Raw genomic sequence first — 27138 nt, 5'->3', positions numbered from 1 at the left:
TTGGATATTCTGGTGTGTTATAGATGCGGGGTGAGAGGTCATATCCAGCGGGACTGTCGTGCACCCAGTCAGGGCATGGGTAGGGGATTTGCTCAGTCATCCGGTTATTTAGTTGCCACATCATCTGTGCGTCCTCCAGCCCCAGCGCGCGGTGTAGTTAGGGGTGGAGCTTGTGGTAGAGCTGTACCCAGCCGGTTTTATGCCTTGAGTGGTCGTTAGAGTGCAGAGGCCTCCCCAGATGTTGCTACAGGTATCTTGTCTGTTCAGGCCATTAATTGTTATGCTCTTATTGATCCGGGGTCCTCTTTGTCTTATGTCACCCCATTCATTGCGTCAAGTTTTGGGTTAGAACCCGAATAGCTTCATGAGTCGTTCTCTGTATCGACTCTGGTTGGTGATTCTATTACAGCCACGTGAGTTTATAGGAATTGTGTTGTCATGGTATGTGGTCGTGCTACCACGGACGATCTTATTAAGCTTGAAATGGTGGATTTTGATGTGATTATGGGAATGGACTGGCTTTATTCGTGCTTTGCTAAACTTGACTGCCGAACGAGAGTCATGAGGCTTGAGTTCCCTAATGAGCCGGTTATTGAGTGGAAGGGAAATGGTGTGGTGCCGAAAGGTAGGTTTATTTCCTACCTTAAGGCTTCGAAGATGATTAGGAAGGGGTGTATCTACCATTTGGTCCGGGTGGCGGACACCACTTCAGAAGTGTCTGTCCCCGAGTCTGTGCCAATCGTGAATGAGTTTCTTGAAGTGTTTCCGGACGAGCTTCCAAGGATCCCGCCAGATAGGGAGATTGATTTCGGGATTGATGTATTGCTAGATACGCGGACGATATATATTCCACCATATAGAATGGCGCCAGTGGAGTTAAGGGAGTTAAAGGAACAACTGAAGGATTTATTAGAAAAGGGGTTCATACGGCCAAGTGTGTCACCATGGGGTGCCCCGGTTCTTTTTGCTATAAAGAAGGATGGGTCGCTCCGGATGTGTATTGATTATCGGCAGCTTAACAAGGTCACCATCAAGAATAAATATCCTTTGCCTTGGATAGATGATTTGTTCAACCAATTGCAAGGTGCGAGATTCTTTTCCAAAATTGATCTACGGTCCGGGTATCACCAATTGAAGATCAGAGAACAGGATATTCCTATGACCGCTTTCAGAACTCGCTATGGTCACTTTGAATTCTTGGTCATGTCTTTTGGGCTAACCAACGCCCCGACAGCTTTCATGGATCTTATGAATCGGGTCTTCAAGATATTTCTAGACTCCTTTGTGATTATTTTCATTGATGACATCCTTGTTTATTCGCGAAGCTGGGAGGATCATGTCGATCACCTCAGGGCAGTTCTACAAACCCTTTATCAGCACCAATTGTATGCTAAATTTTCAAAATGTGAATTTTGGTTGGAGTCCGTTACCTTTCTGGGCCATGTTGTTTCCAGTGAAGGGATTCAGGTGGATCCCCAGAAGATTGCAGTAGTAAAATATTAGCCTAGACCCACGACCCCGACGGAGATCCGTAGCTTCTTGGGTTTAGCGGGGTATTATCGGAGGTTTGTGGAGGGATTCTCTACCCTCGCCTCCCCTTTGACTAAGTTGACACAGAAAGCAATTAAGTTCCAATGGTCCAACGCTTGTGAGAAAGGTTTTTAGGAATTGAAGTCGAGATTGACCTCGGCGCCGATATTGACCTTGCCGGAAGGCACAAAAGTATTTGTGGTTTATTGCGATGCCTCCAGGGTCGGTTTGGGGTGCGTGTTGATGCAACATGGGAAGGTTATAGCGTATGCTTCAAGGCAACTCAAGAATCACGAGAAGAATTATCCGACGCATGATTTGGAGCTTGCGGTAGTTGTATTTGCCTTGAAAATATGGCGGCATTATCTTTATGGGGTCCATGTGGATGTGTTCTCGGACCACAAGAGTCTCCAATATTTGTTCAAGCAGAAGGAGTTGAATTTAAGGCAGCGGCGGTGGTTAGAATTGATCAAGGATTATGATATGGATATTTTATACCATCCAGGGAAGGCGAATGTGGTGGCCGACGCTCTCAGTCGGAAGTCCATGGGTAGTTTGGCTCATTTGGGAGCGGATCAGAGGCCTTTGGCTCGGGAGGTTTATCAATTGGCCATTCTGGGGGTTCGTATTTCAACCTCAGATGAGGGGAAGGTTATGGTGCGTAATGGAGCAGAATCATCACTGGTAGCGGAAGTCAAGGAAAAGCAGCTCATTGATCCAGCATTAGCACAGATGAAGGAGGCAGTTTTGAATAACAAGACTTCGACATTTTCATTCGGTGGTGAGGATGGTGTATTACGATGTCAAGGTAGGCTATGTGTTCCAGATGTGGATAATCTTCGGGGGAGGGTAATGGCGGAGGCTCATAATTCCATGTATTCTGTGCACCCAGGTTCTACGAAAATGTACCGTGATGTCAAGGAAATTTATTGGTGGAACGGTATGAAGAGGGGTGTGGCGGACTTAGTATCTAAATGTCCGAATTGTCGGTGAGTAAAAACTGAGCACCAGCGGCCCGGTGGGTTAACTCAGCTTATGGAAATACCAATGTGGAAATGGGAGATAATCAACATGGATTTCGTGGTAGGGTTACCTCGCACTCAGCGCAAGTTCGATTCAATTTGGGTAATAGTGGATCAACTCACCAAATCAGCTCACTTCTTGCTAGTCAAGTCCACGGATACTGTGGAACAATATGCTCAATTGTATATCAAGGAAATAGTAAGGCTTTATGGCACTCCACTTTCTATTATCTCAAGGGGCCCAGTTCACAGCTAATTTTTGGAAGAAATTTCAGCAAGGTTTGGGTACTCATGTGAATCTCAGCACGACTTTCCATCTATAGATTCATGGTCAAGCGGAGCGGACTATTCAGACGCTTGAAGATATGTTACGGGCTTGTGTCTTGGATTTCAAAGGTAATTGGGATGATCACTTGCCACTTATAGAATTTTCTTACAATAACAGCTTTCATGTTAGCATTCAGATGGCCCCATTTGAGGCATTGTACGGGAGGAGATGTAGGTCTCCGATTGGATGGTTCAAAGTGGGTGAAGCAGAATTGTTGGGGCTAGATCTCGTGCACCAGGTTATGGAAAAAGTTAAAATCATTCAGGAAAGGCTGAAAGCAGCTCAGAGTCGCCAGAAATCTTATGCGGACATTCGTCGAAGAAAATTGGAATTCCAAGTAGATGATTGGGTGTTCTTGAGGGTATCTCCTATGAAGGGAGTCATGCGATTTGGGAAGAAAGAGAAGTTGAGTCCTAGATATGTCAGGCCGTATCGGGTCACTCAAAGGATAGGACAGGTGGCCTATAGACTGGAATTGCCCCCTGAAATGTCATTAGTGCACCCGGTGTTCCATGTGTCTATGTTAAAGAAAGTGGTTGGAGACTCCACCATCATGCCAATCGAGGCTATCGAGGTCAATGAAGAGTTATCATATGAAGAAATTCCGGTCGCTATTCTTGATAGGCAAGTCCGCAAATTGAGAAACAAGGAAGTTGCTTCAGTTAAAGTGCTATGGAAAAGTCAACAAGTCGAGGAAGCCATGTGGGAAGCGGAAAGTGAAATGAAAGAAAAATATCCCCATCTGTTTGAACAAGTCTAGTAGTGATCGTGCGAACTCTTGTCTCTAAGTAAACTGATGTTGTGTTCAATCTGGTGCAAAGACACCCCATATTTTTCCCTAAATGCTTTACTATTGTAACTCCTCAAGTTGTGCAAGAATTGTATGTGTTGTGATTAATTGAGTCATGCGCAAGCCCCTTTTTGGTAAATGAAAGTTTTGTAAGAACTCATGTGATAAGTGAATGATTAAAGGCAGTGTAGATTGGTAATGATTAATTGGAACACATAACTGTATGGAACTCATTGAAGTGACCAAATTATGTGCAGGTGTTGAGGTAATGAATTGTATACCAGTTGTAGGGATAATAGGGATAGTGTAATGGTGCTTGGAAATGATGTTTTGGGGGCTATCTGACAGGTAGATAAGTCTAATTACAAAGGAAACTCTGGCAAAAAAAAATTATTTTCAAAAATTGGGAGTTTGCATATCATATTTTCAAAATCAACCGATTTCCAAAATCCTTATTCGAGGACGAATGATTTTAAGTGGGGGAGGATGTAAGGCCCCGTGAAAACTTGTACTCTAAACCGGGTAGCTTGTGGTGCCAAGTCCCGAATATATGTTAGGAATGTGTAAAATTAAGCGAGACGCGGTTCAGACACTTTTGGTACTGATCTATGTTATAAAAAGTCAAGAAATACTATTTTCCAGGAAATGCAATTCTGTGGTCTAGAATGCGGCCGCATAACAGATATGTGGACCGCATAATCGCCGCAAAGTGAGTCGGTGTGTTGGTCGAATTGGACGTTAAATATGCGGTCCAATATGCGATCTCATAACGGATATGCGGATCGCATAGTCGTCGCGTATTTCCCTTGGGATTTTGTGAGGGGCAGTTCTGCGGAGCACTATGCGACCGCATAATGGGTATGCGGACCGCATTTCTGCCACATACCAGGCAGTGTGTTCAGATTTTGGGAGCACTTTTGCGGTCCATTCTGCGGACCGCATTTCCACTCTACGATCGCAAAGTGCGATCACATACCTAACTTGGGCTCCTATTTTTCTAAATTTTAAACCTGACCCCTTCTTCAATAAAACACCCCAACCCCTTATTTTAACATATTTTCTGAACAAAACTAGAGAGAGGGAAGAGAGAATTCTTGAGAGATAAAGTCCTACCTTAATCAATTTGATTCTTCAAAGTCACTCGGGCCGGGGAATTTCAAGTAATTGTCTTCATCTCCGTTCTTGCAGGTAAAATCCCCAACCCTTTTTCATTGTTTTCAGATTTAAACAAAAAAGGGGATTCTCATGCATTAATTCTTGAAAATGGAAGTTGAGATACACATGCATGTCCTTTAAAACCTAGAATCTAGTAAGAGGAATTGGGTAGAACTAAAGATTTGCAAAAGAGGGGTTGATAACCTAAGTAAGTTCGGGCTGAGTTTGTGAAATTCAATTCTAAGTTCTAAGTTATATGTGTTAACTTGTGAACTAGATTGACGGTACTAGGTTGTTGCTGAATTGGAAATAGAAGAAAAAGAAAAAAAATGGGGGGGGGGGGGGGAATTCGACTCCAGGTATGTATTGCTAACTTTAACCTTTGTAAAGTCACCTTGTTTGGTGTACGAGTAATTGGTATGTGTTACTTATGTGGACTATTTGCGAATTCTTGTGATTAATATGCCTTGAATGTTGTTGGTTAAGTCTCCCGATATAAGGGTGTAAGTAAATGGCAACAAACCAAGTGTGTGTGTGAATGTGTTTATGTGGTAGGAGCTGTGTAACAAATGATGAAAAGAAATCGTAATTGATACAATTGAAACAACTGTGGTAATATCATACGTGACTTGTCGCGGGCAATTATCATTGTGACTTAAGTTGTATATGGGCTGTTGCATATGATGGAAATGGTATGGACGTTTATGAAAATTCTTTGTGAATTGTTGTTGTTGTCGTGTGAAATGTGATTGTCCGGTGGGATTGGTTTGCGCGCCGCAACACAAAGTTATAAGGTGTGGGTTGTGGTGATAAGGGTGCTCGAGGTAATAAGGGTGGAAAAGTGATCGAAATCACTATTGAAATAAAAATATGTGAAAGTTGTGAAATCATTGAGGTGATGAAATAATGTTGAAAGGAGAAAAAGGAGAGATTGTGGAGTTTGTTTGGCTTTGGTTATTCTTTTCATGTGCATTTGATTGTTGATTCTATTATTGTTTGTTATCTGTGCATTTCTTGATTTTACTTGGGGTAAAGTTTGTTCATACATACCAGTACAATTCAAATGTACTGACGTCCCTTTTGTCGGGGGCGCTACATTCGTGTTATGATTGTAGGTGGTTCCATAACAGGTACTCCAGCCCACCGACAGTAGCACTCCTTCACCTCCCGTCAGCTAAATTGGTGAGCCTCTTTCCTCTCGGGGCCCTGCATGGCTCATGCCGCTTATTCTCTCGAAAATTTTATTTTGGTATTTGCGTAAGGTATAGCCGGAGCCTTGTTACAGACAAGTATTGTAACACTCTTCTGTATCTCTAGAGGCTCCGTAGACAGGAAATGTGGGTTATGTACTTTTGTATTTTGGGCAGTATAACTTGTAAACCACGCTAAGTAACTATGTATGTTATGTAAATCTCGTAAGAATGTGTTTAAATTTATAAATGGCTATTTCACTTGGTTAATGGGTAATGGAAACGCAGGGTATCACGTGGAATAGGAAAGGCACCCAGGTCCGCTTGGCTGGGGGATACCAGGTCGAGTGCCGGTCGCGCCCCTCGGTTTTTGGGGCGTGACACTTACCATCACATTAAACGGGTAAATGCTGTTGACAAATATAAATGGTGGGATAATAAGATCGAGAGTATATTGAATTAGAGTGGGTACGGACCTGGCAAGAGACTCGGAAAGAACCTTCAAGGAATCGCTAAACCCATAAAACTCAAGAAACATGGCACTACTTTCGGTCTGGGATACGAGTACACCTGGGAAGAGTTCAACAACTGGTCGCCACCATAGCGCGGTCCTTACTATCCACTGGAGCAGCTGATACCATATCTGGAGCAGACCTTCCAACCGGTCGATATTATTTATGGGTCAGATGAAGAAGAAGCACTGGCAGCGATGAAAAATGTGTTCTTAGAAGATAATGACATGGATTGTTGTGTTTTCACGAGGAGGGGGAGGAAGGCCCTTTCATACAGGCTGTAAGCAGAGGGGAATGCCTCAATAACTGGACCATCAGGAAAACTAGAGCCCGACGAGCCTCGGGGTAGCAAGACTAAAACAAGCACTATTTCCTTTACTAAAGGATTTTATTTTTCGCATATTTTCAATTCCCCGCAATAAGATCTCCAATGTTCAAAACGATTATACAATTTATCAAAGCATTTTTTCTTATGAATCGACGCTCATTATTATTTTTCTCTCATTACTTTACTTATACAGCATTACTATTACTTATTTTGATGAACCAATAATTGTGACATGCAACGAGACAACGCATCAAACAGATATAGATTTAGAGGAAGATGACATACCTGAAGAGATTGTTAAGGAAGTTGAGAATTTTGAGAACAGACCTAAGTCCAACCTGGACGAGACAGAAGTTCTTAACTTGGGAGATGCAGAAAACATCAAGGAAACGTGAATCGACATTCACTTATCGCCATCAGAAAAGAAGGAATACACAGATTTTCTAAGGGAATATGAGAACATATTCGCCTGGTCATATAATGACATGACTGGTCTAAGTACATCTATTATGGCTCACAAACTGCCAACCGATCCAGCATGTCCGCTGGTAAAACAAAAGCTCAGAAAGTTCAAACCCGATATGAGTTTGAAAATCAAGGAAGAAGTCACCAAAAAGGTCAAAGCTAAGGTTCTCAGGGTAGTAGAATACCCGACATGGTTAGCCAACACCGTGCCTATACCAAAGAAGGATGGGAAGGTCAGAGTCTATGTCGACTACGGGGATTTCAATCGGGTCAGTCCGAAAGACGACTTCCCTTTGCCAAACATACACATCCTGATTAACAATTGCGGTAAGCACGAGTTGCAATCATTTGTAAATTGTTTCGCTGGTTATCATCAGATTTAGATGGATGAATAAGATGTTTAGAAAATGGCGTTCATTACACCGTGGGGAATGTACTGTTACAAGATGATGTCTTTCAGTTTGAAGAACGTAGGGGCCACCTACATGAGGGCCATGACTACCATTTTCCATGATATGATACACAAGGAGATAGAGGTGTATGTCGATGATGTTATCATCAAGTCCAAGAAGGCCACTGATCATATGGAAGATATGAGGAAATTCTTCAATAGACTACGAAGGTACAACCTAAAACTGAATCTCGCGAAGTGTGCATTTAGGGTTCCTGCTGGAAAATTACTTGGGTTTATTGTGAGTCGTCGAGGAATAGAACTGGATCCATCAAAAGTCAAAGCCATTCAAGAACTACCACTGCCAAAGAACAAGAAGGACGTGATGAGTTTCTTGGGAAGGCTTAACTACATCAGCTGGTTCATAGCATAGTCTACAGTTATCTGTAAGCCAATCTTTAAGATGTTGAAGAAGGACGCCGCAACCAAATGGACTGATGACTGCCAAAAAGCTTTCGACAAGATCAAGGAATACCTATCAATACCACCAGTCTTAGTCCCGCCTGAGGCAGGTAGACCCTTATTACTCTACTTTGTAGTATTGGATGGAGCTTTCGGTTGCGTTCTGGGGATCCATGACGAAATGGGGAGGAAGGAGCATGCCATCTATTACCTCAGTAAGAAGTTTACACCGTACGAGGCCCGGTATTCTCTGTTAGAGCACACATGTTGTGCTTTGACTTGGGTAGCTCAGAAGCTGAGGCACTACTTTTGTGCCTATACTACATATCTCATATCAAGGATGGATCCTTTGAAGTACATCTTCCAAAAGCCCATGCCCACTGGCAAGCTAGCCAAGTGGCAAATCCTGTTAAATGAGTTTGACATTGTCTACGTGACTCAGAAAGCAATCAAGGGATAGGCACTAACAGATCACCTTGCTGAAAATCCCGTGGATGGGGAATACGAATCCCTGAAAACATATTTTCCTGATGAAGATGTATCATTCATAGGAGAGGACATTGCAGAATCCTTTGATGGTTGGAGAATGTTTTTCGACGGAGTGGCAAACTTCAAAGGAGTTGGCATAGGAGCAGTCCTAGTATCAGAAACTGGGCAACATTATCCGATGTCTGCCAAACTTAGGTTCCTGTGCACCAACAACATGGCTGAATATGAAGCTTGCATCTTAGGGCTTAAAATGGCCATCGACATGAACATTCAAGAGTTGCTAGTGATCGGAGATTCAGACTTGCTTATACATCAGGTACAAAAAGAATGGGCGACAAAAAACTCCAAGATACTCCCGTATATGCATCATGTACAGGAATTGAGAAAGAGGTTCACAAAGACGGAGTTCTAACATATTCCTAGAGTCCAGAATGAATTCGCCGATGCATTGGATACCCTGTCATCTATGATACAGTACCCAGACAAGAAATTCATTGATCCCATTCCAGTGAAAATCATGATTAGCCAGCTTATTGTGCCCATGTTGAAGAAGAAGCAGACGGAAATTCTTGGTTTCATGACATCAAGGAATATTTGGCAAAAGGAGAATACCGAGAGCTTGCAAATCCTACTCAAACACTCACACTTCGAAGGTTGTCCGACAAATTCTTTCACAGCGGAGGAATCCTATATAGGAGGACTCCTGATTTGGGGTTACTAAGGTGTGTCGACGCAAAGGAAGCATCCAAGCTACTAGAGGAAATTTCATGCTGGGACCTGTGGTCCACATATGAATGGTTTTGTCTTAGCAAAGAAGATACTTTGAGCTGGTTACTTTTGAATTACTATGGAAACGGACTGCATCCAGTATGTCCAGAAATGCCACCGCTGTCAGATACATGCAGACATGATAAAGGTACCTCCAAATGAGCTTAATGTAACAAGCTCACCATGGCCATTCGCCGCTTGGGGGATGGATGTTATTGGACCAATTGAGCCCGCCGCTTCTAATGGACACAGGTTTATCCTAGTAGCAATAGACTATTTCACCAAATAGGTCAAAGCAGCATCTTACAGAGCAGTAACCAAGAAAGTCGTGGCAGACTTTGTCTGCGACCGCATCGTTTGTCGAGTTCGGGATTCCAAAGTCAATCATTACTGATAATGGCTCCAACCTCAACAGTGACTTGATGAAAGCTATGTGTGAATCTTTCAAGATCAAACACAAGAATTCTACAACCTACAGACCTCAGATGAACGGAGCCGTAGAAGCCTCCAACAAGAATATAAAGAAGATATTGAGGAAAATGATAGACAAGCATAAACAGCGGCACGAGAAGTTATCATTTGCTTTATTGGGGTATCGCACCATAGTCCGCACATTAACTGGGGCAACCCCCTATATGCTGGTTTACGGTACAGTGGCAGTCATTCCCGCTGAAGTAGAAATTTCCTCCCTAAGGATTATACAGGAATCCGAGCACGACGACGCAGAGTGGGTGAAAAGTTGTCATGAGCAACTAGCCCTTATAGACGGAAAAAGAATGAATGCAGTTTGCCATGGTCAACTTTATCAGAACAGAATTTCAAGAGCCTTCAACAAAAGAGTCAAGCCGAGACAGTTCACACCGGGGCAACTGGTGTTAAAAAAAATTCCCGCATCAAGATGAACCCAAAGGGAAGTTCTCTCCCAACTGGCAGGGTCCATACATGGTTCACCGGGTCCTGACAGGAGGAGCCCTCATACTTGCAGAAATGGACGGAGAAGTCTGGCCAAAACCTATCAACTCAGATGCAGTCAAGCGTTACTATGTGCAATCTTTATGTTTTCCTATATGATAAAAATTGAACTATGCTTGACCTGATTCCCGTTTAAGTGGGGATTCGTAGGCAGCCCTATGGGTTTGGTCACAACTCAATAAAATTTCCATTCCCTCCCCCCACAATTGGAAAATGGGGCAGAATTTTGAGGAGGACCCTCAAAATTCGGAAGTGATTTCAGCCAATCGTCGCAAGCAACGGTCAGAGGCATCAACCCATTAAACTGGGGCAGAATTTTAAGGAGGACCCTCAAAATTCCGTAGCAAGAGAGGTCGCAATGTCTTGAACCACGTTACAGTCGTCGGTTCATCTAAAAGTTTTTTAATTATATATACTTATGACATATTTTTTACGAAATCATGCATATTTATTACTGAAATTTCCTTATTTAGCAATGCTACCCCAATGATGCAAACAGTATCACCAGATCAAAGCCGAGTAGATCAAGTAGAGCCAGCGGGGATACGAACTAACCTCCCCCCATAAAACTCACGTTTTTTTTAACGCAGGCACTTGGATTACGAAAGCATTAGACGTATTATACACCCACGAGACAAATGTCGTTCAAGAATACAACTCTCAAAACTGTTGCACTTACTCACATTTGCCATCCATACACATCGGTGACATTCCGTGTGACACAATGTTCCCAACAGTCACAATATCACAATCTACTATCAGCTAAGAAAGCTCTGTTACCACTTGCCACTTTATTTCTTGCATAAGGCTACCATTCTGCCTTCCGAGACTAAACACTGTCTACATCCGCATTTCTGCATTGCATAAGGCTACCATTCTACCTTCTGAGACTAAACGTTGTCTCTATCTGTATTTTCTGCATTGCATGGCTAAAAGATCGCCACCTACTGCATTGCATGGCTGAAAGATCGCCACTTCATCTACATTTGCATGGCTAAAAGATCGCCACTTCATCTACATTTGCATGGCTAAAAGATCGTCCCCTACTGCATTTGCATGGGCTGAAAGATCGCCAAATACTGTACCTCATGTGCTGAAAGATCGCCATCTTATCTACATCGCATGGCTGAAAGATCGCCACATACTGCATTGTATGGTTGGAAGATCACCACCTTATCTACATTTGCATGGCTGAAAGATCGCCAAATACTGCACCTCATGGGCTGAAAGATTGCCACCTTATCTACATCGCATGGCTGAAAGATCACCACCTACTGCATTGCATGGCTGAAAGATCGCCACCTTATCTATATTTGCATGGCTAAAAGATCGTCACCTACTGCATTGCATGGTTGAAAGATCACCACTTTATCTACATTTTCATGGCTGAAAGATCGCCACCTACTACATTGCATGGCTGAAAGATCGCCACTTTATCTACATTTTCATGGCTGAAAGATCGCCACCTACTGTATTGCATGGCTGAAAGATCTCCCCCTACTGCATTTGCATGGGCTAAAAGATCACCAAATACTGCACCTCATGGGCTGAAAGATCGCTACTTCATCTACATTTGTATGGCTGGAAGATCGCCCCCTATTGCATTTGCATGGGCTGAAAGATTGCCAAATACTGCACCTCATGGGATGAAAGATCGCCAAATTATCCAAAGGCGTCATCGTTCGGAGGCACCATTTTCATAGCCCGAGAACACCATGTCATGGCCTGAGGACCCCTTTTAATCTTTTGCATATCATTATTCAAAGGCATCATGGTTCGGAGGCATCATCCTTATAGCCCGAGAGCATCATTTCATGGCATGCGAATCCTTTATTATACGCTTCATGGCCCAGGACATCATAGTCTAAGGACGTCATCTAACCGTCCAAAGACAACATTCATGGTCCTACATGAATTTGAATCATGTCTAAATTTACGCATAATATATGCTTGTATTGCTTATTTTCAGGTAAACCGGCGAGCAACGACCATCTCGGCAGGAGCGATCCCGCTCCAGCTCCTGCAGCCCTATCAAACCTTCACCATTCACCCCGCCCTGGATATTGCGTCCATTCTCAAAAGTCTCCGCGGCCTAAACCTCTTCAAACCGTTCCGCTCGGTCAAAATTGGTCTTCATATCTTTACCCGACAACTCTTTCATCCTTTCCGGGTAAAGAGGGGTAGCTGTTGATACCAAATTTTTCTCTATATATTTTTAATATTAAAAATACTTTCAAAATAGCATATATATATATGTATATGTATAAGTATGTTCAAATGTTTTATCATTTTTCCTTAATTTTTAAAGATTTTTATACCAACTTATTCCCTATTTTATTCATAGAAACCCAATAATAATTCCCAAAGTTATCATTTTGGTGATTCGTTTATTGGATTCTCATATTTATACTAAAATATAGCTAAGATATATTTTTCATATTTTTATAAATTGATTTAGTATTTTTAAAGCTAAATTGCATATAATGGCAATATTAGCCTCTTTTAGATTTAATTGTGTTTATATCTATAAAAATTAAGTCCAATATTTTTAATTTGATAATTATGTACTATAAATCATTTTAGCACCTTTAATTTATTTACAGAAATTATTTTATTATTTTTTATAAATAAAATAGGAAAAATTGGCTATTTAAATGTTGGTCTCCTTTTATTTCAATTATAGCCTGATTTGAACCCAATATGAAGCCCAATTACCCCGACCCAATTGAAATCTGAACCGACCCAAACCCTATCCCATTAAACTGCCCCACTTACCCATTTTAGTCCAGGCTGTTGATCCTTCAAGATCAACGGCCAATAATCACCCTTTCCTTTTTTTAACCCAAACGACCCCTTCACCCTAACTCATTCCTCACAACATGCCGCCTCTGAAACCCCTCCTATCCCAAATCCTCTCGACAACACCCTCAAACCCTAGCCGTCGCCGCCCTAATCCATGGCCTTCCAAGGTCATTGGAGACCTGTATCAGCCTCACATGGCTTCTACGTGTTCGTTTCTGTGGTCTCATGACCAGATCATGAAGGGACTTGGTCCAGACTTTGCTCGATGACTGTATTCCGGTCGTCTCTGATCTTTCTCCGGCCAGCCATAGCCATTCGAGTCAGACCTTTGACTCTCCTGCTTAGATCAATGGCTTTCAAGGGCTTTCTCGTCACTTGAGGTTCTTCTGAAACCCTAATCTCTAAGATTCTTTCAATTTCATTCAGATCTACTTCAGATCTATATTTGCTTTGAACATCTAAGCATTTTTCTTGAAGTTTCTTTTAAAAACTTTGAACTCTTTACCTTTTCCGATTAGGGTTTTCTTGTTAAGTTATTTCAAAACTTTTCTCTGATTTTTGACATGTTTTGCTATGTTTGCTCGTATTGTCCTTCTATATGAGTTTGCATGATAAAAGTCTTGATTTATTTTGGGGTTTCGGAGTCTATTTGCTAGTATTTGTTTGATTTACTTGTTTATCATCTCTAGACTCGATTGGTGTTGAAAACCCTAATTTTTTGGGTTCATTTGAGTTTATGAGACTATTTGTTGTTTGATTTACTTGTTTATCATCTCTAGACTCAATTGGTGTTGAAAACCCTAATTTCTTTTGGGTTCATTCGAGTCTCTGAAGCAGTCTGCTAAGTATTTGTGTAATCTATTTGTTCATCATCTTTAAACTCGATTGGCTTCGAAAACCCTAATTTCTTTGGGGTCTATTCGAGTTTCTGAAACTGCTAGTGCAATTCATTTGTGTGAAATTGTTCGACTTGATTTGAAATTCCTTTGTTTCAGCATCTCTTTTCTTTATATGATTCCTTTGGTTCTGGGTTCTTACTATCTTTGAAACTCGACTATGCTTTTTAGAAGGGTTTTTCACTTGACCCTTTGCATGCTTCTGATACTCTATCTTTTTCTCTACTACTAAGTTAATGAAACTTGACCTACGTGACTATCATGTTTCGAATGTTTGCTGTCTACTAACTTTGTGCTATTATTGCATGCTGTTTCCTTTTGCCAATAGTTTGGCCTCGCATGTCCAATGTTTGTGCACTCTATTTATATGCTGAGTTTCCTTCTTTGATTGACCTTCAATTGTGTGACTGATTTCAAACTTTTCTTTTGTGAAAATCTGATTTCACTCGCTTGTTAAGGTTAATTGATTTCTTTCCTTGTTTTGCCTTAATGAATCCTTTCCAAAACAAGTATATTCCTGTACTTAGACTTAATCACTTACTCAATTGTTTTACTACTTCTTTTATGGCAATAATCAGTCTGCCTATAAATTGATTTCTTTCCTTATTTTGAACCTGTCACTGCCCGTTAAGCAAGTGATACCTTAATTAAAGGCAATCACTTATGTAATTGATTCTGAATAGTGATTGTTTCCATGTTTGTGGCTTATTACTTCTCTTTCACTCGTTTTCAAAAAGCTATAAATAACATGTACTTCTTTTCTTTCAATGACACGAACACAAGACATAAAATACTTGAGTTCAGACACACACTCCACTAAAATCTCTCTCTTTTCTCTGTTGTTACTTATATTGTTGCCTTACCTAGCCGGCTGAAAGCCAAGGCTAGGCTGTGGGAAACCTGCTTATTTTTCTCTGCATTTACATTTTACTGGTATGTTTTAATTAAGCTTCTGCACCAACAACAACATGTTTCTTTATTGTCTCTTTCATCCTTGTTTGTCCCCTGTTTGTATTTAACCTAGTACCATTATTAAACATGATTTAATCTGCTCTTTCCTGTTATGAATTAATGTTTTGTCCACTACTTACTATAACTTGTGAATTCTAAATCCTCACCCCAATGTGTTTAATACTTGTATTTGGTTTGGGGCATGACAACATTGGACCTTGTTGTGCATGACCCAAACCTGATTCCCCTGGGATCATAACCTCCATGTTTCCTCCAGATGTTATGTGTTCTGATTGGTTTATAAGCATGTCAGCACCTTCTATTGTTGTGCATGCCCAAAACTGATCCATGCCTAAGTGCATGGGCTCCTTGCAATGGATTCTTAACCCCTGACCCCCCTTTGTATGAAGTTATTAACTCTATGTGTTATTGATTACTGTCTCTTTATCACCCTTTACCCCTCTCCTTTATCCCCTAAGTTTTTAAACTCTGTTCCTGCACTTTCACTATTCTCTTACAACTTAAGTTCTGCCCTTCTTGTGTGAGCCTTGCCTTGGGACCCATGAGCTCCCTTTAAACTTGGACATATAAGGGCTAGCACTTCCACACTGCACTCATCTCTATTCTGGTTATGTAACTTGGGTGTGAGCACTGCCCGGGGTCCTATTGAGACCCTTAGGGAACTTTGACATACTCAAGTCTGAGAAAGGCTTTGAATCAATGGCATTTGAGGTGGTTTATTCCATAACTCAGAGAGGAAGTCAAGAATCAGGCTTCCTCTGGTTGTAACTTTTCTTTGAACTTTTCTAGTGTAATTCATTATTTCTGGTTTGTAATAATTTGTAATAAACACTTGAGGCTGGCTAGTGAAAAGGGTTGGGTAATCATGTATGCTCAAGGGTAGAAAGCATGTCTATATGACTTTTTCTTTTTATTCTGCGTGTTCAATTCTACATTTCAGACACCATGTCTATAGGGTTTGATTTAATTTCTTCACGACCAATTTCACATCTAGATAACCTGCCTATAGGACTTATTTATAATTCTTCCTATTTGTGGTCACTTAGATATCATATTTTAGGTTCTAAACGGCTATAAGTAAGTATCATGTTCATAAGGTTGAAATCAATATAATATATAGAAATCATGCCTATAGGGATTCCCAAGAAAATCATGTTCGTTTACGTTAACATTCAATGTTAGATATCATGCCTATAGGGATTCCCAAGAAAATCATGTTCGTTTCCATTAACATTCAATGTTAGATATCATGCCTATAGGGATTAAAAACAGCAAATATTAGATACCATCGCCTACAGAATCTGAAACTGGTTCAATTTCAAATCAGTTCGATTCCGAACCAGTTTTAAACAACTTTCCTTCTTTATTTAACGAGGTTTAGCAAGTATGCCTATCGGATCCCAGACCATTCGTTTTAAGTTGTTACTGCTTTGCCACACTTTGAATCAATAAATAGATACCATGTTCCTAAGAGCTCAACTAAACACTTAGGCAAGGGTTAGGTAATAACAACAATAAAATTTGAATCCGCTTTTGTTAGTTGCTACAACCAGCAGGCATGCCTGATTCGGACTTCTTATCTGAGTTATATAATAAACTGATCCGCCTTAATAATTAAACTCCCCTCATCTTTAGTATTTTAATCAAACCTAAAAAGTATGTGCAAGTAATGCTATTTATGTGTTTTTTTGTTTGAGGAGGAATACATGAGCCTTTATCTGTTTATATGCTTCCCCAACATGCAGTATTATGTGTTTTTTATGTCACCTTAGATTTTTTCCTTTTGAAACCAAAATCAGCCTAATATCCCTCCCTTTTAGGAATAGTAGTCGTAAGCTCCTCTGGGACTGATAGAAATGGGACGGGTAATAACATGCAATAGTGATCGAGACCAATCCGTGCTTTAAATACCTTAACAGGGTGGGAAGTGTAGATATGAATATGATTGCCGGTGCGCTAATACCACGTGTATCCCCTCTTTTGAGAAGTGTCATACCGGGTATCGCTTTGATCTGATCCATATTAAATACAAACCTAGGACCCCTTTACATTCATGAACATGCTTAGTTATAACTCTTTCAAAACTTTGTTTTATTTTATCATTTCTAAACACCTGTGTATTTAAAATCACCTCTTGTGTGAGCCTTGTTTGTTTACTTGTTAATTGCAGAAATTTACAATCAACTGTTTGGCCGGGAACTACACTAGTGGATCCTGAGGGGTACCTAACACCTTCCCCTTAGGATAATTTCAAGCCCTTACCCTATCTCTGGTTATTCAAACGAATTTAGAATTAAACCTTATTTGTGTCCTAATGCACCCTAAATCATTAGGTGGCGACTCTTCAAATTGCAAAACCCAATTCCCAAAAGGAACGAGTTGTCCCATACCAAATGTCATAAATCCGATTTCGCGAGAAAAAGGGGGTGTGGTTGCTCATTCACCGGTGGTGACAAGTTTAAATCAAGGAAAGCTCTTTCATCAGGAATTTGTCCGGCAAAAACTGCTCCAGAATAACCGCCCAATGACTGGGGGTTATCCCTACTATGCACACCCTCATTATTGGGAACGTCTTCAACCTTGACGTACATTTCAAACAATTTTATTACAATAAATTCCCTGTATTCATCCGGAATCCGCAAAAAATCTCTAAGAGTTTCATCATCTTCGATGTTAAATTCAGAATAATAAGCAAACCCCAGCGGAGTTACAGAATATGGAAATCTATCGGTTACTTTAAGGTTCACCGAACATTTCTTCACACTCATTTTTTTACGTAACAACAATACCAAATTATCGTACTCCATTGTAAGCGGCAATTTAACATGACACTGTGGAGGTGAACTATACCTCACAAAGTTATTCTCTATTACAACCTCACCCCCCCCCCCCCAATATAATGAAACCCTTATTTTTGGCTCTTTAGACATTATAAAAAAATGCTTGATAAGAAGAAGAGAAGTATGAACAGAAGTTTGAAGGAAAGTTTTGAATGATTTTTCATAAAATCCTAACGCCTTTAAATAACGCAAGTCCTAGCTTGGGGTGAAGAACTTTTTTATGTAAAGCACAGTATAATACCACGTTTTATGTATTTGAATTATTGTTATGTCAGTTATCCGCAGAACACTTATTGGTGGGCCCAAAAATTAGTGTAAACCGCAGTATGTTTTAGTAAAACATAATATAATACTACGTTTTATACTAAAAATAATTATTTATGTCAGTCTTGCAGAACACTTATTATTGGTGGGCCCAAATTGAAGTAAAACGCAGTATAATACTACATTTTCCTAAAACGTAGTACTATACTGCGTTTTCCTATAAAAAAAATTAATTTTTTAGTAAAACACAGTTATACTGTGTTTTATTTTAACGGCTAACTTTCCGTTAAACTAAAACGCGGTATAATACTGCGTTTTAGTTAGAAATGTAATTCTTTTTAACTATATAAACGTATTTTGAGTTAAAAAATCCATTATTTCAGTTTCACCCGAAACAGACAATACTATATACAGTACATAATGTAGAGAATAGAAACATGAGTTAAGAAACAAGAAAAAAATAGTACTAGGAATGACTGAGCAAGAGGGGGAAAAAGGAGTTTCTAGGTATTCCAGCATCCAAGGCGGCTCTAGGGTAAGGCAAGCGAAGCCCTTGCCTTAGGCCCCCAAATAATTAAGACCCAAAAAATAAAAACTGATATTATATTATTATATAATATATACTTCATAATTTATATTTATATAATTATTAATAAAAATTTCAAATTTTAATAATTTTTAACATTTGGTAGACGTAATATATCTACCTTCTCATCAATTTTATTTTTCTTTCTTTATGTATAGTCTTTTTTATGCTTCTTACGATTTTACTTTCTAATTTCAATTCCAATTCTCTAAATTAACTATTTCTTTTTGTCACATTTGATTGATCCACACACTAGAAAGCAAGTTCTTTTGTGTCTCATCTTTTTTAACTAAGAAATCCCTGAGGCAAATATTGCAAGGTTCAAAACATGATGAATAATGGGCTCACCCTTTACCATTTTCACTTAAGGGAAGCATTCAATACCATGTGACGTGCGCCTAACTCATACATCATGATTTGTGCTCTCACCACTATATCAACGTCATCAAGTTTTTTTTTGTATCTCAATATTATATGAATTTTATAAAAGACGTTTCAGGGTCTTTTTAATATATTTTGGTTTAGGTCATCAGTTCTGTTAAGCCGCCCCTCATTGACAATCAACAATTATTTACAGACTACTGCCCCATTATAAACGTACTTTTCAACCAACTTCATTCACATTTGATAACTGAATGACAAACTCGCTGCCTTTAATGCTCTTGTCATAGTTGCCTTATTTTAAGTAAGACCCTATAAATTTTATTGAGAATGTACGGGGCGGATAAGTGGCTTTAGTAGAAGACTAGTAAAGCTTTGATTTAGGTCCCCCAAAATTGTTAATAATGGATTTCATAATTTTATTTCAAATTAGACAATATTAATGTTTGTAAAAAAATAAAAAAGTAACAAAAAAAGTTGTAAAAAAGAAAGAAAGGTGTCTACTCTTAAACAGTAAAAATATTTTTTAAACTTTGAATTAAACTACTTAAATCTTTATATTAGTAAATATATTTTTTACAACAACATCAAAGGTAACATATCGCAAATACATGTCTAATATCTCATTTATTTAAATTTTCCTTTTTAATATAAATAATAATATTACTATGTGAAGTTAAAAACTTTATGTCATTTAAGAAGATATTCTATAAACAACAAGTATGAAAAAAATGGCAAGATTAATTTTTTTGCATATATGTGTGGATACGTACTAATAGAAAAAATATAGGGCTCTTATTAAAATTTGGCTTTAGGCCACCAATTTTACGCAGCCGCCCTTGCCAGCATCCATTTTATTGTATGAGATATTGTTTATTTAGCCTGTCTCTAAAAATGATGCATTCTTATGGTTAAATTTTTTACCTTTAAATTTTTCCATTTTCCATGGTACTTTTGATACGGGTATTTTTCTTTTAGAAAATTAGAAGATAATGCGTTTGTACCAATAAATGTGATTCTATATCCTTCTTAGTATGTTAAAAAAGAAATGATCATTTTCTAAATTAAAAATATTTTAATTTAAATTTTTTATTTTACCGTTAATGATATGATTTTACGGTCACACTAATGTTATAACATATTTAAATTTTAAATTTTATAACCACACGAATATTATAATATACTATATAAAATATTCAAAAAAAAATTACTCCATCTTCTTACTTAAACAGGGAAAATTTTATTTTGTGTCTTATACAACTTACAATAGTTGTATGAGACAACTTTTTTGTCTTACAGTTTTGTGAACCCAAAAGTGTAAGATTGGGGTCCACAAATTTATGAGACAAAAAAGAGCCTCATACAACTATTGTCAGTTGTATGAAACACAAAATAAAACTTCTCCTTAAACATGATCACATAACATCAAGGGGAAGGGGGCGGGGCAAAGTTGGGTTGAGGAATTGGGATCTAGTCATCTAGCTAGAACTAGGGGGTGGCCGGTGAGTGCTTTTATTAACGTTTTTTTTTTCCGGCTTATTCTTCCCAAACTAGCCTCGTCTACTACTGTATTAGCAGCTAAAAGATGAATGTGAATAGCACCCACAAAAACAAAACAAAAAATCTACTAATACTACTAGGACAACTTCCAACTAGTTAATAGAGGAGACATATCTATCATCTCTCTTCTGAAAACCTTTCCTCAACAACTTAACATCTCTATAAGTCGTACGTTTTCACGTTCATTCAATTCTCAGCAAAAAATCTTCACTTTTTTTTTCTCCATTTCCTATTCAACTCTTCCATACACATCCATTTAGACAAACGTGCAAAACAGGTCATAAGAATATTTATAGGTTAGGCAGAAACTAAAAACTAGTTTTTGTACAAACCATAGCCATAGCAATAAGAGCTATAACTACCCCTTTTTCTACCCCTTTCACGGCAACCATTCATTCTTGATTTGTCTATATATCGCCTTCATTACACTGAATCTAATTCTGACATTTAGATTCTTACCATTGAACCCGTTGCATAGTTTAATATTTGGCAATTTTTTAGTGATTTCACATTTATTTTCATATTCTTATATCAAAATATTGTGTTCAGTTAAACCATTAATTATACTCTCCTTCCTCCTCCGGACCTTATAAGGAGATCAGTAACTTTGCGTTCTTAGCTTATTTGTGTTATAGGAAAAAATGTGGAATCTAAACGATTCTCCCAATCGAAGAATGGAAGATGAATCAGAAGAAGGTTGTTCTTCTCCCATTGAACTTGATGAGAAAGGTAAACGGGTCGGATCGGTCTCAAATTCAAGTTCATCAGCTTTGGTTATTGAGGAAGGTAATAATTCCGAGGAAGAAGAAGATGGTGAAAAAGGTAAGAAAAAGAGAAATACACCTAGTAAAATATTTGGGTTTTCAGTTAACGATGACAACTTCTCGTCGGAGAGTGAACCGCCGGTTACTCGGCAGTTTTTTCCGGTTGATGAGTCAGAAATGGGAGGTGGGTCCATAAATTTTCCGAGGGCTCAATGGGCTGGAGTTAAATTTTGCCAATCGGAGCCACGTGGCAACACTATAGTGGGAAACCCTACAGTAACTCAGCAGCAACAACAGCCAATTAAAAAGAGCCGCCGTGGACCACGGTCTAGGAGTTCACAGTACCGTGGTGTTACCTTTTACCGGCGGACTGGCCGGTGGGAGTCACACATATGGTTAGTATCAGTTTTTTTTTCTTTTCTGACAATGTATCTTTATGCCGGACAGTATGGAGAATTTTTACTCTGTTCGATTAAGTTGAGTCTAATATGATGACCTAGAGAACGGAATAAATAACTCACTAAAATCGGTTACTTAAATTCACAATATAATTTTTTCTATTGTCAGTGTATATAATTTAAAAATTTTCCTAATATTGTTCATTAACATTTTCTCCTATTGTTCATGTCCCAGCTGAATTTTATTTATCCAGACTTAATTTCTTTGCTAATTTGGTGCAGGGATTGTGGGAAACAAGTTTATCTAGGTAAGTTTTTTTTTTTCAAATTTTTTAATTAAATTGAAGTTTTTAAATTTATCAAGATTCTTTTGCTATTGTTTATGTTCTTGAAGATCAATCTGATATTGGTGAACGGGGGTTTATTTTCCTCGGGTATCATCTGTGTAGGTGGATTTGATACGGCACATGCAGCAGCACGGTGAGCTCTTGGTTCTTGGCTGTAAATTTTGCAATTTTCTTTGTCTTCGAGATAAAGGATATATTTGGTACGACGGAAGTTAGTTTGAACGTGTCTTGTATGAGAAATATTTGACTTCCGTCGTACCAAATACATCCAAAAATTAAAAATTAAATGTTTTGGAGAATTAAGATTGGGATTGTTGTGTTACAGTGCATATGATAGAGCAGCAATCAAGTTCCGGGGAGTGGAGGCAGACATAAACTTTAACTTGGAGGATTATGAGGCAGAATTAAAACAGGTAGGTCATGATCAGACACAAATTCAGAATTTAAACTTGATGAATTTAATTCTTGAGATTTTTATTCTCAACTTAATTATTGCACATTTTAAATTATAAGTAAGTTACAAATTTTTTAAAAGTTAAGTGATTTATTCCATATATATTTATATTGCGTATCCAGAACTTAAACTCTATCGGCCTCTAATCGAGTGCGGCAGACTAAAAAAGCATGCCTATGTTTGAGTCTGTCTGGTTGGAGTACTTCAGATTTCACACTTGCCTTGTCATAAACAGTTGCCTACCTTATCATCAACAGTAGTTTGCTTCACATTTTTGGTGTCAAAATTTAGTGGACACAATGAAATTGGAAACGTAACTGTTGACATTCTTTTTTTTCTCAACAATTTGTTTATCTTTTTGGGGTATGTTACAGATGACCAATCTAACCAAGGAAGAATTTGTGCATGTACTGAGGAGACAAAGTACTGGTTTTCCTAGAGGAAGCTCCAAGTATAGAGGTGTCACTTTGCATAAATGTGGTAGATGGGAGGCTAGAATGGGACAGTTCTTAGGCAAAAAGTAAAATAACTTATCCTCATTTCATTTTATTTGGTACGAATGAAAAATAGGAAAATATTTAACAAAGAAAACTTTGTTTTGCTATCGAACATTTTTCTAAAATATAGAAACTATTTCAATGGATTACTAGAGGAAAACATACAAGTGAAGAAAGTCATTTTTTTTCCTTTTTAATTGGTTAAACTAATTTTTAGTGTTTGATTACTAGAAAATTACTCATTTTCTGAAAAATATTTTTTCCTCGTACCAAAGACACCCTTTTGTCAATTAATATTCCATTCCTTGCTTGCTATATTGACTTTTCATTATTGAATTATTTTCGAACAGGTACGTTTATTTGGGCCTCTTTGATACTGAAGTTGAAGCTGCCAGGTGTGTAATTGCAGTGCCTAATTTATTCTTTTTCTCTACTATTAATTAGTTGTATTTTTTTCGCTAAATAAAACTACTACTACTAACTTATTAGAGGGTGAGGGCCTTTAAGTATTTTTCAATGTTGGGAGCTAAAGTTTACACTCTTTACTTTGTTCTTTAATAGGGCTTATGATAAAGCTGTTATCAAGTGTAATGGGAAGGATGCAGTTACTAACTTTGATCGTAGCATTTATGAAAATGAACTTAACTCAACTGGTAAATTACTCTTTTATTTGTTAGCTTTTCATTCGGTCTCGGTCTCTGCTTAAATATTGCAACATATTATTTACACTGGCAGTATATATAAACTAATTATTTTTGAAGTAAAAGCTTACGCAAAGCATTGATAAATGTACTTTTTCCAGAACCTGCCGATAATGCAGCCGACCACAATCTTGACTTAAGCTTAGGAGGTTCAAACTCAAAGGAAAGCAGCCGAGAAATAGGGGACAATAAGGGGCAAAATTCATCATCTTTGCAGTTAGATGCCCATTGGCGGCACCAAGAGTCGAGGTCTAAGGTACATACATAATATTACTAGCTTTACTTCTTGCATTATTTACGGTATACGCGCTGACGGCAAGAACCAGATTCAACATTTGAAGTTTATGGATTCTTACAAGACTATAACAACTTTAACAATAATTACTGGATTCTCAATGAAAATTTTAATAGATATTTGATAAATTTCTTAATATATATATGTGGTATGGGCAAAAATTTCTGGCTTTACAGGAACCCATACGTTACATTCTTGATCTCCCTCTGATGGCCATAGGCAAAGTTAGAAGCCGAAGTACGGGTTTGACCGAACTAAGTGATTTTTGTCCAAACTCTATATGTATTAAGATATTAACTTTCATTATGTACAAAATGAAATTCAGAACCGAATTACTAACATCTTATGTCGCTATCCTAGAATTTAGAACCCATAAAATTTAAATTCTGACTTCGTTTCTGTTGACGACTACTTCATTTTTGATATTTCAAACTTCGTTTGCGTCCTATCAAATGATTATGAGGTTTTCTTTTGAACTGGCGTATATATTGAAATCGAGTATTATCATATGTGACTCTTTTTGTAGTAGTATTTAAAAAATCTTATATATCAAGATTTAATTTCATGCAGCTACCTAGTCCAATCGGTTTTGATGGCCAAAGAAGAGATGGGTATAATGAAACTGAAACCTTGCAGCTCTTGAGCCAAACGCATCTAAATATTTCAGGCTCTTTGCAGCCTAATATTAATGAAATGCAAAGAATTGGCCAATTTATTAGAGATGGTGAATCCCATATGGTTCAAGTGTTTCCACGACAGTTCAGCTCATATCAAGTGAGTTCCCAGTTCTCTATCATTATACAACAGTGGCTGTACATATATGCAAGATTTTGTATATATGTATCCCATATGTTTTTAAAACTTGTCTAAATTATTGTACAATACTTGCTGTCGTCATTCTCAAATGTTGTTTGACTCAATCAAAAATAGGTGTCAGTTTAGGGAATCAAGAAGGTTTTACTTTTCTTTTTACGAAATTTACTCGTACTCCAATAAATAATCTATAGTACAATTTATTAAATCTCCCAAAAAAAAAAATTCCGTCCGGTCCAAAATAAGTGATTTTTTGGTCTTTTTCTTGTGGTCCAAAATAAGTGATTTTTCCAGATTTTAAGAATGAGTTAATTATTTTTTTTCCTACATTGTCTTTGGAGTAAATAGTATTGGAATATGTGTCAGGAGTGTTTATGTGAGATAGTAAAGGTTAATATGGTCAATTTCATTGCTAATTAATGCTAAAATGTGAATTTCTTAATCTGTGTAAAAACATCCAAAAAATCACTTATTTTGAGGAGAGATAGAGAGTTACTTAGTTAATACTCGACTAAATAACCCTTATGAATAATGATAATACAGAATTTCTTAACAAGTATGTCAAAACATACCAGAAAGTAATACAAATTGTTAGACTTGTGTGACACCGTCACCTAAAAAGCAAGTGAAAATATTTTTTGCTTATCAAGTCACATTGAGATTTGAACCCATGATCTCTTATATACTCTAATACCATTTTGAATTGTGCGACTATTTTATTTGAAATTTTAAATTTTTAGAGAGCGCACCTTTGATTACCGAATTATACTATGTCTCAATACAGATTCCGTCTCCAAGCAGCAGTAATGTAGGCCGAATTGGGGGCACAAATTCTCAAGAATGGTACCCTAATAATATTCCTCCTCATATATTTGCAACTGCTGCAGCATCATCAGGATTCCCCCAGCAGATAGTAAGACCTCAAAATTGGTCTCAAAATAATGGCTTTCATCATAATTTTATGAGACCCCCTTAACCATTAATTTTCTCTATTTGCTTTTATAAGCTTTGTAAAGAGTAAAAAGTTGAGCTTCTTTATTAATACTCTCGAAAGAAACAGACAATTGGTAGTAGTATATGTTAACCAGGGTTCTTGATTTTTTGGAACCATGGAAAAAAAAGGGTGGAAAAAAGTTTTGGGAAATGGCAACTCTTTGGAAAAGTAAAGTCTTAATTTTTTGTATTCTTTTTTAATTTATATTTAAATTAAAGTTTTGTTATTGGTCCAAATTAACTGAGGAAAGATTTTCTACTAGATTTCTTCTTGTTGTTTGTTTATTTTTGTCTTTGTTCTTTTGACCTGTGACAAAAGCTGTATTCGTTTAAAAGTTTGTTATATTAATCGAGTAATGACGGAAAGTCGCTGATTCTTGTCCATTTCTCATTTAAGAAAATCCAATGTTCTGTTAGAAAGTATAAACTCATTCATAGTCGATTAGACAAATTAGCTTGTATTTGTGGAGTAATAAACAATAACTCTTGGAAACAAAATAAAAAGAAAATATTGTTTTCTTAGCCTACAATATTGGTACAGTACTAATGAATTCTTGGGAAAAGAAAAGCAAAATAAAAAGTGACCCATAGATGCTCAAATCCAAGATATCTGGAGGGCAATGAGTTAATCGAGAAATAGTCCAAATTTTTTTATGCTAAGTACTGGCACATATATTACCTTCAATTAAAGTGTGAAAGTATAAGTCGCAATAAAATTCCTAATACGTATAAGAACCTTTCTTATGACTAGCAGGTTATATTATTCTTAATGACATGTTTTTATAACTATTGAAATGTAAATAGTATATTTGTGATCACAAGTTTAGCTTCTTTTGGGATGTATTTAAACTTAAAAAAAAAAATTGTACACAATCAAAGACGTTGTATAAAATGATACAGGAGTATAAACGGATGGCAATGAAAGGTCACAGTCGTGGTTGTCCTTTGGCAATTATGTTGAGAGGGACTTAACCTAAACCCTAATGTTTTCAAAGGACGTATTAAAATAGACTATTAATTACTTGTACTATATCTTTCCCATAATAGTACTTCCACTGAAGATTGTACGTAGTACTAAGTAAGAGAAAAAAATATCTTGATGCCTGTGCTTAAACCCTAATTAAGCATTAAAGATTTAATTAATGGATCCAGATGTGAAACAATGATAATCCA

The 27138-nt window shown here is 37.8% G+C and overlaps 2 protein-coding genes across 2 annotated transcripts; both read left to right on the top strand.

Annotated features, from left to right (window-relative positions):
* The first annotated feature begins 2076 nt into the window (after positions 1 to 2076).
* LOC142175178 (uncharacterized) lies at positions 2077 to 2523 on the top strand. Its single transcript, XM_075241758.1, has one exon. It carries the CDS (start codon positions 2077 to 2079, stop codon positions 2521 to 2523), a length of 447 nt encoding a protein of 148 aa, XP_075097859.1.
* Positions 2524 to 20801: 18278 nt separating this feature from the next.
* Positions 20802 to 26349, top strand: LOC107804251 (floral homeotic protein APETALA 2-like). Its single transcript, XM_016628100.2, has 10 exons — positions 20802 to 21862; positions 22148 to 22173; positions 22315 to 22345; positions 22538 to 22625; positions 23041 to 23186; positions 23514 to 23558; positions 23725 to 23816; positions 23966 to 24120; positions 24730 to 24933; positions 25757 to 26349. Exons 1-10 carry the CDS (start codon positions 21345 to 21347, stop codon positions 25946 to 25948), a joined length of 1497 nt encoding a protein of 498 aa, XP_016483586.1. The 5' UTR covers positions 20802 to 21344; the 3' UTR covers positions 25949 to 26349.
* The last annotated feature ends 789 nt before the right edge of the window (positions 26350 to 27138 follow it).

This window comes from Nicotiana tabacum, chromosome 21 (genome assembly GCF_000715075.1).
Source record: "Nicotiana tabacum cultivar K326 chromosome 21, ASM71507v2, whole genome shotgun sequence".
In the NCBI taxonomy this organism is placed as follows: domain Eukaryota; kingdom Viridiplantae; phylum Streptophyta; class Magnoliopsida; order Solanales; family Solanaceae; genus Nicotiana; species Nicotiana tabacum.
The sequence above is the reverse complement of the archived record's forward strand: the minus strand, read 5'-3'. Positions and strand labels throughout refer to the sequence as shown.

Bases quoted from the DNA above. Each gene is read 5' to 3' on its own strand.
- LOC142175178 (XM_075241758.1), top strand. From the start codon at position 2,077: ATGGGTAGTTTGGCTCATTTGGGAGCGGATCAGAGGCCTTTGGCTCGG.
- LOC107804251 (XM_016628100.2), top strand. From the start codon at position 21,345: ATGTGGAATCTAAACGATTCTCCCAATCGAAGAATGGAAGATGAATCA. The intron at 23,817-23,965 runs GTAAATTACTCT...TACTTTTTCCAG, and splicing joins AAATGAACTTAACTCAACTG to AACCTGCCGATAATGCAGCC. The intron at 24,121-24,729 runs GTACATACATAA...AATTTCATGCAG, and splicing joins ACCAAGAGTCGAGGTCTAAG to CTACCTAGTCCAATCGGTTT.